This window comes from Larus michahellis, chromosome 9, assembly GCF_964199755.1.
Source record: "Larus michahellis chromosome 9, bLarMic1.1, whole genome shotgun sequence".
Lineage (NCBI taxonomy): Eukaryota > Metazoa > Chordata > Aves > Charadriiformes > Laridae > Larus > Larus michahellis.
The window spans coordinates 1725437-1738730 of record NC_133904.1 but is presented as its reverse complement, the minus strand read 5'-3'; the positions used below and the strand labels follow the sequence as shown (position 1 = coordinate 1738730).

At 57.3% G+C, this 13294-nt stretch overlaps 1 protein-coding gene across 4 annotated transcripts in view; it reads left to right on the top strand.

The window, feature by feature from the left end:
* Positions 1–13294, top strand: part of CORO2B (coronin 2B) — a 47335-nt gene extending 34041 nt beyond the window's left edge. For 2 of the 4 annotated variants that reach the window (XM_074600514.1, XM_074600513.1), the window contains 10 exons: positions 3925–4041; positions 8113–8262; positions 8618–8782; positions 9384–9500; positions 9603–9707; positions 10848–10944; positions 11471–11583; positions 12295–12385; positions 12488–12627; positions 13123–13294. In XM_074600514.1, the coding sequence (XP_074456615.1) occupies positions 3925–4041; positions 8113–8262; positions 8618–8782; positions 9384–9500; positions 9603–9707; positions 10848–10944; positions 11471–11583; positions 12295–12385; positions 12488–12627; positions 13123–13254 (1227 nt within the window). In that variant the 3' untranslated portion in view covers positions 13255–13294. Of the gene's footprint in view, positions 1–3924; positions 4042–8112; positions 8263–8617; positions 8783–9383; positions 9501–9602; positions 9708–10847; positions 10945–11470; positions 11584–12294; positions 12628–13122 lie in introns of all 4 variants that reach the window. The other 2 variants (XM_074600512.1, XM_074600511.1) reach the window with 1 other exon arrangement.

The following is a 13294-nucleotide window of genomic DNA, read 5'->3' as shown; positions in this document are numbered from 1 at the left end:
CTCTGCCTTCAGCTAATTTTAATCAAAACTCTTGATATCTTGGGCAGAAACTATCCCTAGCGACCAAACTCTTGTTTTGTCCTCTGGAAATCCTAGTGAATTTTGGCAAAAAACCATCTGATCTACCTCGCAAAGGACATCACTTGGCCGGTTGCTCAAAACTGGAGTGATTGCATATTAACTTGTGCTGTTAAAAGCTCTGTCCGCCCGGAATTTAACGGCTGCTGCGTGAATTTCTCCTCTAGACAGTGTGTTAATAACGTCACGCTAATGCAAATACGAAAATAGGGGGGAAGCTAGATAATCTGAGCAGTTTGGGTAAGCGATGTCTGCTAGCATGCTTAATATAATAACCGATAAAGCTGTGCTTTGCACCCCGTTAATTCACAGGAGGTTGGTACCAGGAGGCAGGGCTTCATGTGCTGCGTTTTCCTCCACCTTCTGTCTCTCGCTTTCGGGTTTTCCCTTCCCAAATCCTGTCTGCTTGTCCCGGGGGCTGCATCCCTGCAGCTCGCGCTTTGCTCCGTATGATGCTCGTGTGCAGGACGAGACCCAAAGCACCTCGTCCTCTCTCCAGGGCCGTGGGGCACAGGACTGAGCTCTCCCCACCTGTGAACAGAGGGCAGAATTAATATATTTTTATTTTTTTTTCCCCCACGAGAAAACTTAAAGAATGTGGGAAAAATCAGATTTTTTTTTCTTAATAACTTTTCATGGCATGATTTTTGCCGTGGAGTTTGGGTGAAAGCAGCGGCTCTGTGGGTCTCCCCAGGTGATGGGCAGCTCTTGCCCCACGTCCCGAGCACCCGTCGGGGCAAACGTCCCCTCCGGGATGCCCAGCCCAGCACGGACACCCGGCGTACCGGGGCGCCGGGGAGAGAGCTGCTGAATGGGAGTGCTGGTTTTAGGTGTCAGGATGTTTTTTAGTGAAAAGCAGCATTTTCCTAAATCTTCCTTCCCCTCCACCCCTTCGGAAAGTTAAATTTAGTGGAAAACTAACTTTTTGATCAAAGCTGTTTTCTAGGCTCTGCATCAGAAATGCTTAATTTTTTTTTTACTTATTTAAATGAAGGGGCTTGCCCTCTCTAATGGTTTCCCTTGTGTTGAAGCACATGTGCTCTCAGCACTTGGTCGGTCGATGCTTCTCCTTGGGCTTTGCTTTTCCTGGGGACCGTTGGCTCCCAGCACGGAGATCTCTTAGTGTGCAAGGGGGGATCCCTGAGGTGCTGGGGGCCGCTGCCCCGCACCGTGCAGGTTCGGTGTGAGGGGGACTTCCCAAGGGGCTCTCTCTGCCACCGAGGAAAAGGAAAATTTAAAATCGATGGGTGATGCTTACCGTAACGTATTGCCCTTCCTGCAGTGGTGCTTGGTGTCATGTGGGCAAAGAAAAGTATCCCGGGGGGACGCGTGGCTGGGGGGATTCAGGGCACCATCCCTCCAGCCACGGCACCATCCAGAGCTGCCGGAGGTTTGGGTCACCCTGGTAAAACCGTCAGAAAGTCACTTTGCTTGTTTTTATCCCTAATAACCTGAACCGATTTATAATAGGGCTAATAAAACAAGGAAAGCGCCCTTTCGGCTGTTTGATAATGTCAGAAATGTGTACGTCGATCATTGCTGCTTATCCGGGGCAAAGCTGCCAGGTAAAAGCGGGGAAGAAAATGCATTAGTGGATGGCAGGAGGCAGTTAAAGGTCCAGGACTGACACAGCAGCTCAGGTCTGAGCCAGATTATTGCTGATGGGCAGAATTATCAAAATTTCGGCTCTCTGAGCGAGCCAAAGGGATGCCGTCGGCAGCTGAAGGAGTGGGTGGGCACAGCCGCCCCATCCCGGCTCTTCCATCCATCCCTGCCCTGACACCCCTGAAATTGGCCCTAATAGAGGTTAAAATCACACTGGCAGGTATCAATCACCCAAGGGAAAATGAACCCCGCGCCATATGGGTAGGGAATTTGTGTAACGTGCCCTAATTAGAGAGAGGCTCACGAGTTAGAAATCAGTCTTGCGTTAAGTGCTCAGCACAGAGCGGCTAACGGGGATGCGATCCCGCGCCTGTCACACGCCGGGGGAGTTAATGAGTGTTTGTAAGGGACCGCATCCAAGGGCAGAGGGGAACGGCTGCCAGTGACCCCGTTACCCAGCCAGGGGTGGAGCTGAAGGTGTCCGTTTGCTCACGTACTGAGGGCAGGCACCTATTTTTTTTTTTTTTCCTTTACCTCGATAATTGAAATGACCCATATAACGAAGTCCCCCGTGTTTTTAGCCCAGCCTAGTTCTCATCTTCTATGTGGGCCGTGTCTGAGGGGTGACTTAGAGCTGCTGCAGCAATTTGAGCAAGAACTGGCTTATCACTAATAATGCCTATTTTAAAAATTGATAAAGTGGGCTCGGGGAGGGTTGCGTTTGCCCGTGTTTCTCAGTGCCTCCTGTGATGGTTTTCCGCATCTCCATCCCTGCCTGATGGAATCCGGGCAGGCAGAGCCGCTCTGCCCGCGCATCCCGCGCTGCTCCCGGCTGGCGTTGCAGGGGGCACCTCCGCGCTCCGGCAATTAGCAGCCGCGTCTCCCTGGGAGAGAATTAATTCAAATCAACCTTCCCAGCAGCGATGGTGCAGGGGTGAGTCCCTGGGCCTGATCCGGCTGCCCGGAGTGTTCCTCCCTCAGCTGCGGATGGTGAAAATGCAGCGTGTTATCCTCGGTGTCTTTCTTTGTTCCCGTTAAATGGAGCCAGGAGCTCGATATGTTAAAAGGTCAGTGCTGGAAAGGGCTATGAAATATTTAGTGGCTGTGTCATGCTGACCTAGTTAGTTTGCATGCTCCGAAGCCTGCCACCACCTCCGGGCTGCGGCAGGGAGCCAGCGCAGGAGAAGGAAGGGCGGTGGAAGGCTGCAAGAAATGGGGTTCCTGCACCCCATTTACGATGGGAACCTTAACGGGACCTTAACTGTGCCGGGTGCTGTGTGCTGTCCTCTGCTGCCGAGCTCTGCAGGCCCTCTCTGCTGCAGGGGATGTCAGGACTGGACCATCCCAGAAAGTCTTGCAAGGATTTCCATCCGTGTGGAAGGATCCCATCGAGTGGTGTAATTAGCCTTGTTAAGCAAGAGTGTTCCTGGGCTGCATCAGTAGAAGCGTGGCCAGCAGGTGGAGGGAGGTGATTCTACCTCTCTGCTCTGCTCTGGCGAGACCCCAGCTGGGGCACTGCCTCCAGCTCTGGAGTCCTCGGCACAAGAAGGACACGGAGCTGTTGGAGCGGGGCCGGAGGAGGCGCCGGAGATGCTGGGAGGGCTGGAGCCCCTCTGCTGTGGGGACAGGCTGAGAGAGCTGGGGGGTTCAGCCTGGAGAAGAGAAGGCTCCGGGGAGACCTTCCAGCCCCTTCCAGTCCCTAAAGGGGCTCCAGGAAAGCTGGGGAGGGACTCTGGAGCAGGGAGGGGAGCCATGGGACGAGGGGGAATGGTTTTACACTGGAAGAGGGGAGACTGAGATGAGATCTGAGGAAGAAATTCTTGGCTGTGAGGGTGCTGAGCCCCTGGCCCAGGTTGCCCAGAGAAGCTGTGGCTGCCCCATCCCTGGAGGGGTTCAAGGCCAGGTTGGATGGGGCTTGGAGCAACCTGGGCTGGTGGGAGGTGTCCCTGCCCAGGGCAGGGGGTGCCACTGGGTGGGCTTTAAGGTCCCTTCCAACACAAACCATTCTGTGATCCCAAAGTGGCTGGGGATTTGTCCTGTGCACACGTGCACACCTTGCTCGACATCACTTATGAAGTTTGGGAGGAAAGTTCCAAATGCTTCATGCCAAAAACTCTACCGCAGGGTGAGCTACAGAGCTCAGCCCCCTAACAGGGCTCCAGTCTTAAAAAGACCAATTTTATCACTAATTTTTTTTCTCTCTCTCTTTTTTTGGTTGTTATTGTTTATTTTAAATTACAGACAGGCCGGATCGAACCAAACTACCCCAAAGTTTGTGGTCACCAGGGCAACGTGCTGGACATCAAGTGGAATCCCTTCATTGAGAACATCATTGCATCATGCTCTGAAGACACCTCGGTGAGCTGGGATGCTTTGGGCTGGCACCTCCAGGACCCGCGCGGCTCCGTGCACCGTCTTCCCTTTAATTTATCCCCCCGGGGGTGTGGGAAGGGGCTGCGGGTGGGTGATGGCACAGCAGTCTAAGGGATGGAGAAGGGGGGAAGAGATTGAGGCAGAGCAATAGGCAAATTGTGCCGGTCCCCGGCTCCTGTGTCATCGGTGCCGGGGCTGCGGCTGGTGCCCAGCTCCTCTGCTGTCCCCGGTGTCACTTATCGTCACAGCGCTGCTCTTTCCGCATCCCCCGCTGCAGATAAGCCATGCAGCTGTGCACAACAAGGTTGTTTGTTGGTTTTGTTGTTTGTTTTTTCCCCCAAGCCCAACAGCAATGCTATAATAATAGCATTGTTTTTAATACATTTAAATACATGTGTTTAATAATAGCATGATTAATAAATCCTTCTTGCTATCAGGGACCGCGGGGGCTGCGGCTGCTCTCGTGGCCGGACCCATCAAGCCATATGAGCAAAAGGCAGTTTTGCAGGGCGGGGGGTAACGAATCGGGTCATCGTTCCGTAGCTGTTATTCGCATCCTCCTCCTTTTTGCTTTCTGGCCACAAACAAGCCCATGGCAAAGGCTGTATCATAAAGGAAAAATAGCCTTTGTACGAGGGAGAAGATCCGAAGCCATCACCCATTCTGCTCGGCACGGTTTGGGGTGATCCAGTTTTTAACCAGTTACAAACTGCCTCACCTGGTCCTTAGCCTTTCACTGTATTGTCACGTAATGTCTCATTGTCTCCTTCAGTTCAGTAGATTGGCGTTTTTTATTAGCTGAAAGCTTGTCAAGGAAGATATTGAGTGGGGGGAAAAACAATTCAGATGGCGGCCATGAATCATGGTGAGCTGTCTCCCACTTTAAATTATAACCTTTTATATACAGTCGCCGGGGAATAGGAGGTGCTGGGAGGGAGGAGGATACTGGGAAGACTTCGTGAGCCATTGTTAAACCTGGGAAATTAAGCTAATTGCCCCATAGGCTGTCCAGTGTGGGGGGCTTCCCCCCGTTGGGGATGAGTTGGAGGGGAGCAGGCTCGTGGGTGCCGGTGCCACCCCGCACCCAGGGTGCTGCTTAGGGGCAGGTCCTGCGCCTTCGGGCTCTCCCTGCTCGCTCCCAGGAGGTTTCATGAGGTTCAGGCCAACGGCCGTTATCGAAGAGAGAGGATGCTCAGGTCCTTGCGGAGTCCGAGCTGCAGAAAACAGAGTATTTGCATGATATTTGTCACCCGGGGTCACCGTCGGTCCCAGGCGGGGGACACCGCTGGAGGACCTGCCATGTGGACCACGAGCACGGGGATGCAGCAGCTGGTCCTGCTCCACAGCCCCATCTTTCCTCCATCAAGCCTGGATACGGGCTAATCCTCTCCAAGGGGGTGATGAGGATTTTGCAGCGCGGCAGCACCAGGTATCAATGGCCGCGGTTAAACGCTGCCTCGCTGGAGAGGGATCGCTCCCACGGCCCACCCGGGTTATCGCGCTGCTTGAAACCCCCTCCTGTAGTTACTCCCTCGCTGTCAAACCTGTCTCCGTCCGTACCTGTCTGTCCCCGCTTGGATAAAGCCGTCTGTCCTCGCCTGATGCTTTCCCATGGCGTGCCAGGGACGTTAATTCATTATTTGTCCTCACGGGACAATTAGTGGCAGGGCTGGTCCTCGAGTTCCTGGTCCCCGCTGCGGTGATGCTGAAATGCTGTGAAGGCTTTTTGGGAAGGAGCTTTTAAAGGGCAGGACAAAACAAGCGGGAAGATTAAAAGGGGAATTACCTAATCTCGGCAGATATTTCTGGATCCGTATTTTCCCTGTGCCGGGGCTCGCCGTGCACTCAGGCGCCAGGAGCTGATGTGGCAGGGAACTTGTGGCACGGTGGCTTGTTTGCAGGATACATCTCTTTGTGGAAAGGTGCATTTCAGGGAAAATTTTATCAAGAAGATTCCTGAGGATGGGTTGGGAGAGGAAGGCTCTGGCTTCACAAGCTGCGTCCTGTGCCAGCTGCTCTCCCTGCTGTCACGGGAGGAGGAGGGAGAGAGGTGCTTCTAGGGCTCTTCGTCTGTTTTTTTTCAATGATAATTTTCCAAAAGCATCGTTTCCATCCCAGGACGGGATGAGGTTGTGAAGCCCGGTGCTCGAGTTTCGGGTCAGCTGCAGCTATGCCTATACTGGCAACAGAGCCGCGTTAGGACTGCAACCAGTTCCACCACGTCTATTTTCAGGTCATAGTGACCGCGGTAATGGGGAAACCTGCCTAAAATAGCCCGTCCCTGGCACTCGCTCTTTTTTTTTTTTTTTTTTTGCAAAACATGAGGAATGATGCAACTCCGTTAGGAGCCGACCGCAGAGGTGACGCCGCTCAGCGACGCTCCCCGGCTGAGCGGGGATACAGGGCACGTTTAATACCCATCCTTTAGGCTGCCTTTACAGCAAAAGGCAAGAGGTGGCTCCCACCTGAGCAGACCCTGGCCATGCAGGGGGCTCGGCTGAGGGCGTGAAGGTTTCCCTGTGTGTCCCCCCGGGTTTGATGGCATGTCCCTCGAGCAGCGAGCAGGCAGGCGGGCGCCCCTGGGCGTGCAGGGCTCGCTCAGAGCCCGCCATCGCCGGGGCCAGGCGCAGCCCGAGGTTTGGTAACAGCCGTTTCGTAACGCGCCGCTTTCATAACCGGTTCCTCTGACAGCCCGCCATCAGGGCTGTGTCGCTCGTTCCTCGTGTTGTGCCTTGTTTGAAAACCGCTGATGCTCTCAGAATCGTCCCTCCGAGCCAAACCGGCCCCTTAACCCCGTCGCTCTCGTAACGCTGTTTCCTCTGCACGCCGTGCAACCCGAAGGGCGAGCGTCTTCGCTCCACCCGTGCATCCGTAAGCAGGTTTTTCACTGCAATATTTCAAATTAATTTCCCCCACCCCTGCCACTCAGCCCCTGGCTGGATGCGGCGACCCTGGGGGGTGCTGGTGAGGAGGGGCGACCGAAGGGGCAGCAGGATCAGTCCTCCCCGGGCAGCAGCCTCCCGATATTCCCTAGGTTTTGGAAAAGCTTTGTTTCAGCTCAGCGATGCTCGCTGGGGCGGTGCAGCCCCGGCCACTGCCTCCGCTCAAAGCCAAGCTCCTCTTTCGAGGTGCTGGGGGAGGAGGCGAAAGGGAACCTGCGTGGGCTGGGAGCTGCCTTCGGTGTGGTTCGGCTTTTTTGACGGGTGTTACTTGAAGGTGTTGTGATGTGTCTGCAGCTGGTGTCAGAGCTGGGGTGAGAGGAAGGCTCCAGGAAGGATGCACGAGGCAGGCTGCCATGGGGAGGAGATGGGGGGGGGCAAAGCTCAGTCGTTTCTCATCTCTCACCTGAGCCCCGGGGACGTGTAGGCACCACCAGACGCTGCCGGCTTTCGGGTGGCTCTGGGAAGCCGCAGGGCTGGCGGGACCCCGGGGCTTGCTGCTCGGATGGGTCTGGGGCACTCGGGCCCGGAGCAGACCAAGGGGGGATTAGATAAATGTGATGTGGTGCCTTGGCTTCATACCAGTGACCCGCCATGGGGATGAAAGCATCTGTAATTGCTCTTTGATAGCATTATCTGGAGCTGTTTAATTGAAGAGGGGATGCTATAGAAGCCTTATTCTGTCCCAGTGCATCACCTCCTTTTCCACAGCAAGCACCCTCTGTGTGGGGGCTTTTCTGGCTTGTTTTTAACCCAGGTTCTCCTGCTCGGGGGGGCAAGCACCCAGCAAGGCTGATGGAAGGGGGAGTCTCCCCGGCCCTGCTCCCTGGGAACGCTGCATTGGCTTTATTGGGTCCTTCTCCTTGGCACCCACAGTCCAGGGGTGAAACCGCTGCCTTTTTTGGGTCTGCCCTTTCCCCGGGGTGCTCGCTGGTCCGGTGGGACGGACTCTGCCCTTGCAGGGGACGGGGTCGACCCCAGGATGTCCATTAGGGTGCAGGATGAGGCCGCTGGCATTGGGGCACTGCGGGGGTTGAGCAGCTCAGAGCCCCCCACGGCGGGCGTCGGGGTCCTGCCGGGGCTCCCAAACCCGCCCCGACGCCTGCCCCGTCCCCAGGTGCGGATCTGGGAGATCCCCGAAGGCGGCCTGAAGAGGAACATGACGGAGGCCGTCCTGGAGCTGTACGGGCACAGCCGGCGCGTCGGCCTCGTCGAGTGGCACCCTACCACCAACAACATCCTCTTCAGCGCCGGCTATGACTATAAGGTGAGCTCTGCCCGGCCACTGCCCTGGCAAAGGCATTCCCTGCCCTTGACAGGGCTGCGAGTCACCTGGGTGCCGCCGGCGCAGGGTCCTGCCGCCTGGAATAAAGTGACCCACCGCGTCCGCAGCGGACGGTGCCTCCCCTCCTGCAAGGGTCACGAGGACTATTTTAATTGTGCCCAAGCAGCAGCCGCAGGGCAGCGCTGGGAGGAGGGAGGGCGGCTCTGTAGGTGATGAGGGGGCAATTTCAGCCCAAATAGGAGATATTAAGGTGCCCAGAGCAGACTTGGAGGTTGTGGGAGGGGTGGGGGGGTCTGCAGGAGTGGAGATGGCAGGGCTGCCTCCCTGCTTCCCGCAGGTCCTCATCTGGAACCTGGACATCGGGGAGCCGGTGAAGATGATCGACTGCCACACGGACGTCATCCTCTGCATGTCCTTCAACACGGACGGCAGCCTCCTGGCCACCACCTGCAAGGACAAGAAGCTGCGGGTGGTGGAGCCGCGGTCCGGCAGGGTCCTGCAGGTGCGGTGCTCGTGCCGGGGGACTGCGCGGGGCCGGGGGTGGGATGGAAATAAGATCCTGGGGAGGAATCCAACTGAAAGTATGTGAAAACACTCGCAAGGTACAGCTGCTACTCACGGTGGGTTGTTTTGGGTGTGCCAGGGTCTGCGGGTAATTCTCTGCTGTTTTAATTAGGTGGAGATGACGGCAAGGGCTCGGCCTCATCCCAGGCACTGGAGTTGGAGGCTTTTGTTCTTTTATTAATTAAGGATTTGTGGAAAATAGTAGAAACTGGGGAGGGAGGTGGGGATGCAGAAAGTTCCAGGAAGAGCCACAGTTTGGAGGAAGCTGGTGGTTTCTCGGTGAAGGTGGTATCTAATGTTCAGGGCGACGGGCATTTTCGTTTTGCACAGGCGACGGGCGCTGAATCATGGTACCTCCGCGCTGTCTGCCGGCACAGAGCCGGCGTTCCGCCGGGACGAGGCCGGAGAGGCGTTGTGGGGGTGGCAGGTCGGGGGGTGCCTGCCGAGGAAGGGGCTTTCCCAGGGCGAGGGTCAGGTCTGGGGGCCATGGTGGGCCTGGGGGGGGGGATGCTGTCAGCGAGCTCACTCCTGTCTTGCAGGAGGCCAGCTGCAAGAACCACCGTGTCAACCGGGTGGTCTTCCTGGGCAGCACGAAGCGGCTGCTGACGACGGGGGTGTCGCGCTGGAACACGCGGCAGATCGCCCTCTGGGACCAGGTGGGTGCTGGGACCCCCCAGCTCTGTCCCCGCCGCAGTCCCCCCGCTCAGCAGGAGCATCGGGACATCTTGCTCATGGAGGTGTTTCTTGCTGTTGTGCAGGAAGACCTGTCCATGCCCCTGATAGAGGAGGAGATCGACGGGCTCTCGGGTCTCCTCTTCCCTTTCTACGATGCCGACACGCACATGCTGTACCTGGCGGGCAAGGTATGGGCTGCGCTTCGCTCCCCACAGCGGCGGGGGCTGCAGCGTCTCCCAGGGAGGTGAAGGGGGGAATTCATACAATCCCAGAGCGGTGGGGGTGGGAAGGGCCCTCTGGAGATCACCCAGTCCCACCCCCTGCCAGAGCAGGGTCACCCACAGCAGGTGGCACAGGAACGCGTCCAGGCGGGGTTGGGATGTCTCCAGAGACGGAGACTCCCCCACCTCTCTGGGCAGCCTGTGCCAGGGCTCTGCCACCCTCACAGCAAAGAAGTTCCTCCTCGTGTTGAGATGGAACTTCCCATGGGCAAGTTTGTGCCCGTTACCCCTTGTCCTGTCGCTGGGCACCACTGAGAAGAGCCTGGCCCCATCCTCCTGACACCCCCCCCTTTCAGTGTTGATAAGTGTTGATAAGATCCCCCCTCAGTCGTCTTTTTTCCAGACTGAAGAGACCCAAATCCCTCAGCCTTTCTTCATCAGAGAGGTGTCCCAGTGCCCTCAGCATCTTGGTGGCCCTTTGCTGTCCCCTCTCCAGCAGTTCCCTGTCCTTATGCAACCGGGGAGCCCAGAACTGGACCCAGCGCTCCAGCTGGGGCCTCCCCAGGGCAGAGCAGAGGGGGAGGATGACCTCCCTCCACCTGCTGGCCACGCTCTTCTTGATGCCCCCCAGGATGCCTTTGGCCTTCTTGGCCACCAGGGCCCATCGCTGGCTCATGGTCACCCTGTTGTCCCCCAGGACTCCCAGGTCTCTTTCCACAGAGCTGCTCTCCAGTAGGTCAGCCCCAGCCTGTCCTGGTGCGGGGGGTTATTCCTCCCCAGGTGCAGCACCCTACACTTGTCCTTATTGAATTTCCGAAGGTTGCAAATTCCAGCAAACGGCGCGGGGGAGAAGAACCGTCTGGGGAGCAGGGCTGTGCTGAGCCCCGAGCAAAGCATTACGCAGCTCTTTGGCCAAAACCCCCCTGTTTTGGAGAGGTGCCCGCTGCTCAGCATCCCGCGGGGTGATGTGCGGTGCTGCAGTGGCCCCAGCCTGTCTCCCCCTGGCATTTCCTAAGGACGGGGTGCTGGGGTTTGTTATCATGGTCACTATTCAACGTCGCGTTTCCGAAAGCACTAATCCGTCCCTCTTCCCTGTGTTCGCTCCAGGGTGATGGCAACATTCGGTACTACGAGATTGGCTCGGAAAAGCCCTACTTGAGTTATCTCATGGAGTTTCGCTCCCCGGCCCCGCAGAAAGGACTGGGTAAGGACAGCAGAGCTGCTGCCCCTTCGCTCCCGATGTGCAAAAAGTAGATGATGGAAGGCGCTTAATTAAATGCCGCAGGCAAGCAGGTTTGGCACGGGTTTGGCGGGCGCTGCGCCGGCTCTGGCTCATCAAGGCAGGGCTGCAGCGCTTGCAGGGCAGCGTTCCCATTGCTGTGCTGTCCTTCCCGCGGTGATTCAGCCGGGCTGGGGCTGGGCGCCAGCCAGACGCATGCCCAGCGACACCCTTCCTGCCGTCATGTGCCATGGCTTTAGCAGGGCACATCAGGCAGCGATTCCTGTGATTCGTCCTGAATAAAAACTGCTCATCCCTTTCCCGACATCCCTGCAAGCACCCGTGGCGTGGCCCAGGTCTGTGCCCCAGGGATGAATTCAGTAAAGACCTGGGTCTCCTGATGGAGAGCATGGACCTTTCGGGGTGCCCCGTTCCGGGGAGGGGGATGGGTCCCAGCCAGCTGCCAGGGGTTTGCGGCACGTGGGGGTTAACGTCTGCCCCTCCTCTGCAGGGGTGATGCCGAAGCACGGGCTGGACGTGTCAGCCTGCGAGGTCTTTCGTTTCTACAAGCTCATCACCCTCAAGGGGCTGATCGAACCCATCTCGATGATCGTGCCGAGGAGGGTGAGTCCCTCGCCGCACCCGGGGGTGCCAGGATGGGTTGGCGGGGGCGAGCGGTGGCTGGCGGTGGCCGGAGTGGGTCCGACGCGATGGAGATGCCCCTGCTTGCGCCGCCTTGCTGACCAGTCTGACCACTGGGTCTCTTTGCGCTGGTCTTAGACCTTCCAGTCATTACGCTTCCCAGGCATGGGATTCCCAAGGGGTTTTTCCCCAGGGGTTAATGGGAGTGTTTTTAGGAAACACATCTCTGCATTGCCCCTGGCCTTGATGCGATTTTTTTTACGTGCAAAATCAGCTTGGTCCATTGTGACGGGCAGTAAAGGGCTCATCTCACCTGAGGTTTCAGGGCTGTTCCTGGTAAAATGTATCTTGGGGCTGGACCTGGATTTGGCGTTTGCCTTTCCCAGCGCCGGCGGGGGCTGCGTGGAGGAGCCGGTCCCAGGCTCAGCAGCCGCTCGTCCTCCTCCGGCCCCTCGGCTCTGCTGCCGGTGGCCAGCCGGCGTTTCCCAGATCCGCACATGCCCTGAGCAGCCAACGCTGGCGTTTCTCGTCTGACCTAATGGTGCAAACACTGGTTGACCGCTTCCCCGGGTGGCTGCGTTGCCGCATGCCAAAGGAGCGAGCGCAACCCTTGAGAGCAGGTTGCATCACGTAGTTAAAAAGTTGTGAGCGCGTTCACGGAGGCGGTTGCTTTTCTTTCCCCCGTGTTTTCAGTCAGAAACGTACCAAGAGGACATTTACCCGATGACGCCGGGTACGGAACCAGCCCTCACGCCGGATGAATGGCTGAGCGGGGTGAACCGAGGTAAAGCTGCCGGGGGGGATGGCAGGGAGCCCCGAGAACGGCCGGGCAGCGGGACGGGGCCGCAGCCCCCCCTGACCCCCTCCCCTGCTCTGCCCCGCTCAGATCCCATCCTGATGTCGCTGAAGGAGGGCTACAAGAAGACATCCAAAATCGTCTTCAAGGCACCGGTGAGGGAGAAGAAGAGCGTTGTCGTTAATGGCATAGACCTGCTGGAGAACGTGCCGCCCCGGACAGAGAACGAGGTAGGGCAGCGCAGCCCCGGGGATGGGGGGGGGACGGTCACTGGCCGGGGGGGGGAACATTTTCTGGGTGCAGCTTGGAAAGCCACCGCTCTGCAGGTCTCTGCTGGTACCCTGAGACTGAAGTGCCTGGGCACCGCTGTTCCCTGGGAATTGAAGCATCCCGCTCTGTATTTAACCACAGAGAACCCGAAAGGAGCAGCGTTAAGCTCCTGAATTTTTATTTTTTATTTTTTATTTGTTAAAATCCCTCTCCGGGAACAACGTATGGAGGTGCCGGGGCAACATCAGCACTTGGTCCCGGAAGGAATTTGTTTTGCTGGAGCCGAGTTTGCGGATGGCATCCATGAGGGCATCCCCGTGCTGGAGGGCGAAGTAGTAAATGGGGGAGAGGCGGGGGCTGAAGGCGTGTTGCAAAAGCGGCCGAGTTACGAGGCGGCCCCAGCGCGAGGGGTGAGTGGCCGGTGCGGTCCCTCCAGCTCCCTCCTTCCCTTCCAGCTCCTTCGGATGTTCTTCCGGCAGCAGGACGAGATCCGGCGGCTGAAGGACGAGCTCTCGCAGAAAGACATACGCATCCGACAGCTACAGCTGGAGCTGAAAAACTTACGTAACAGCCCGAAGAATAATTAACTTCCAGGGACGTTTTATAAATAAACTCTCTTTGTTTATA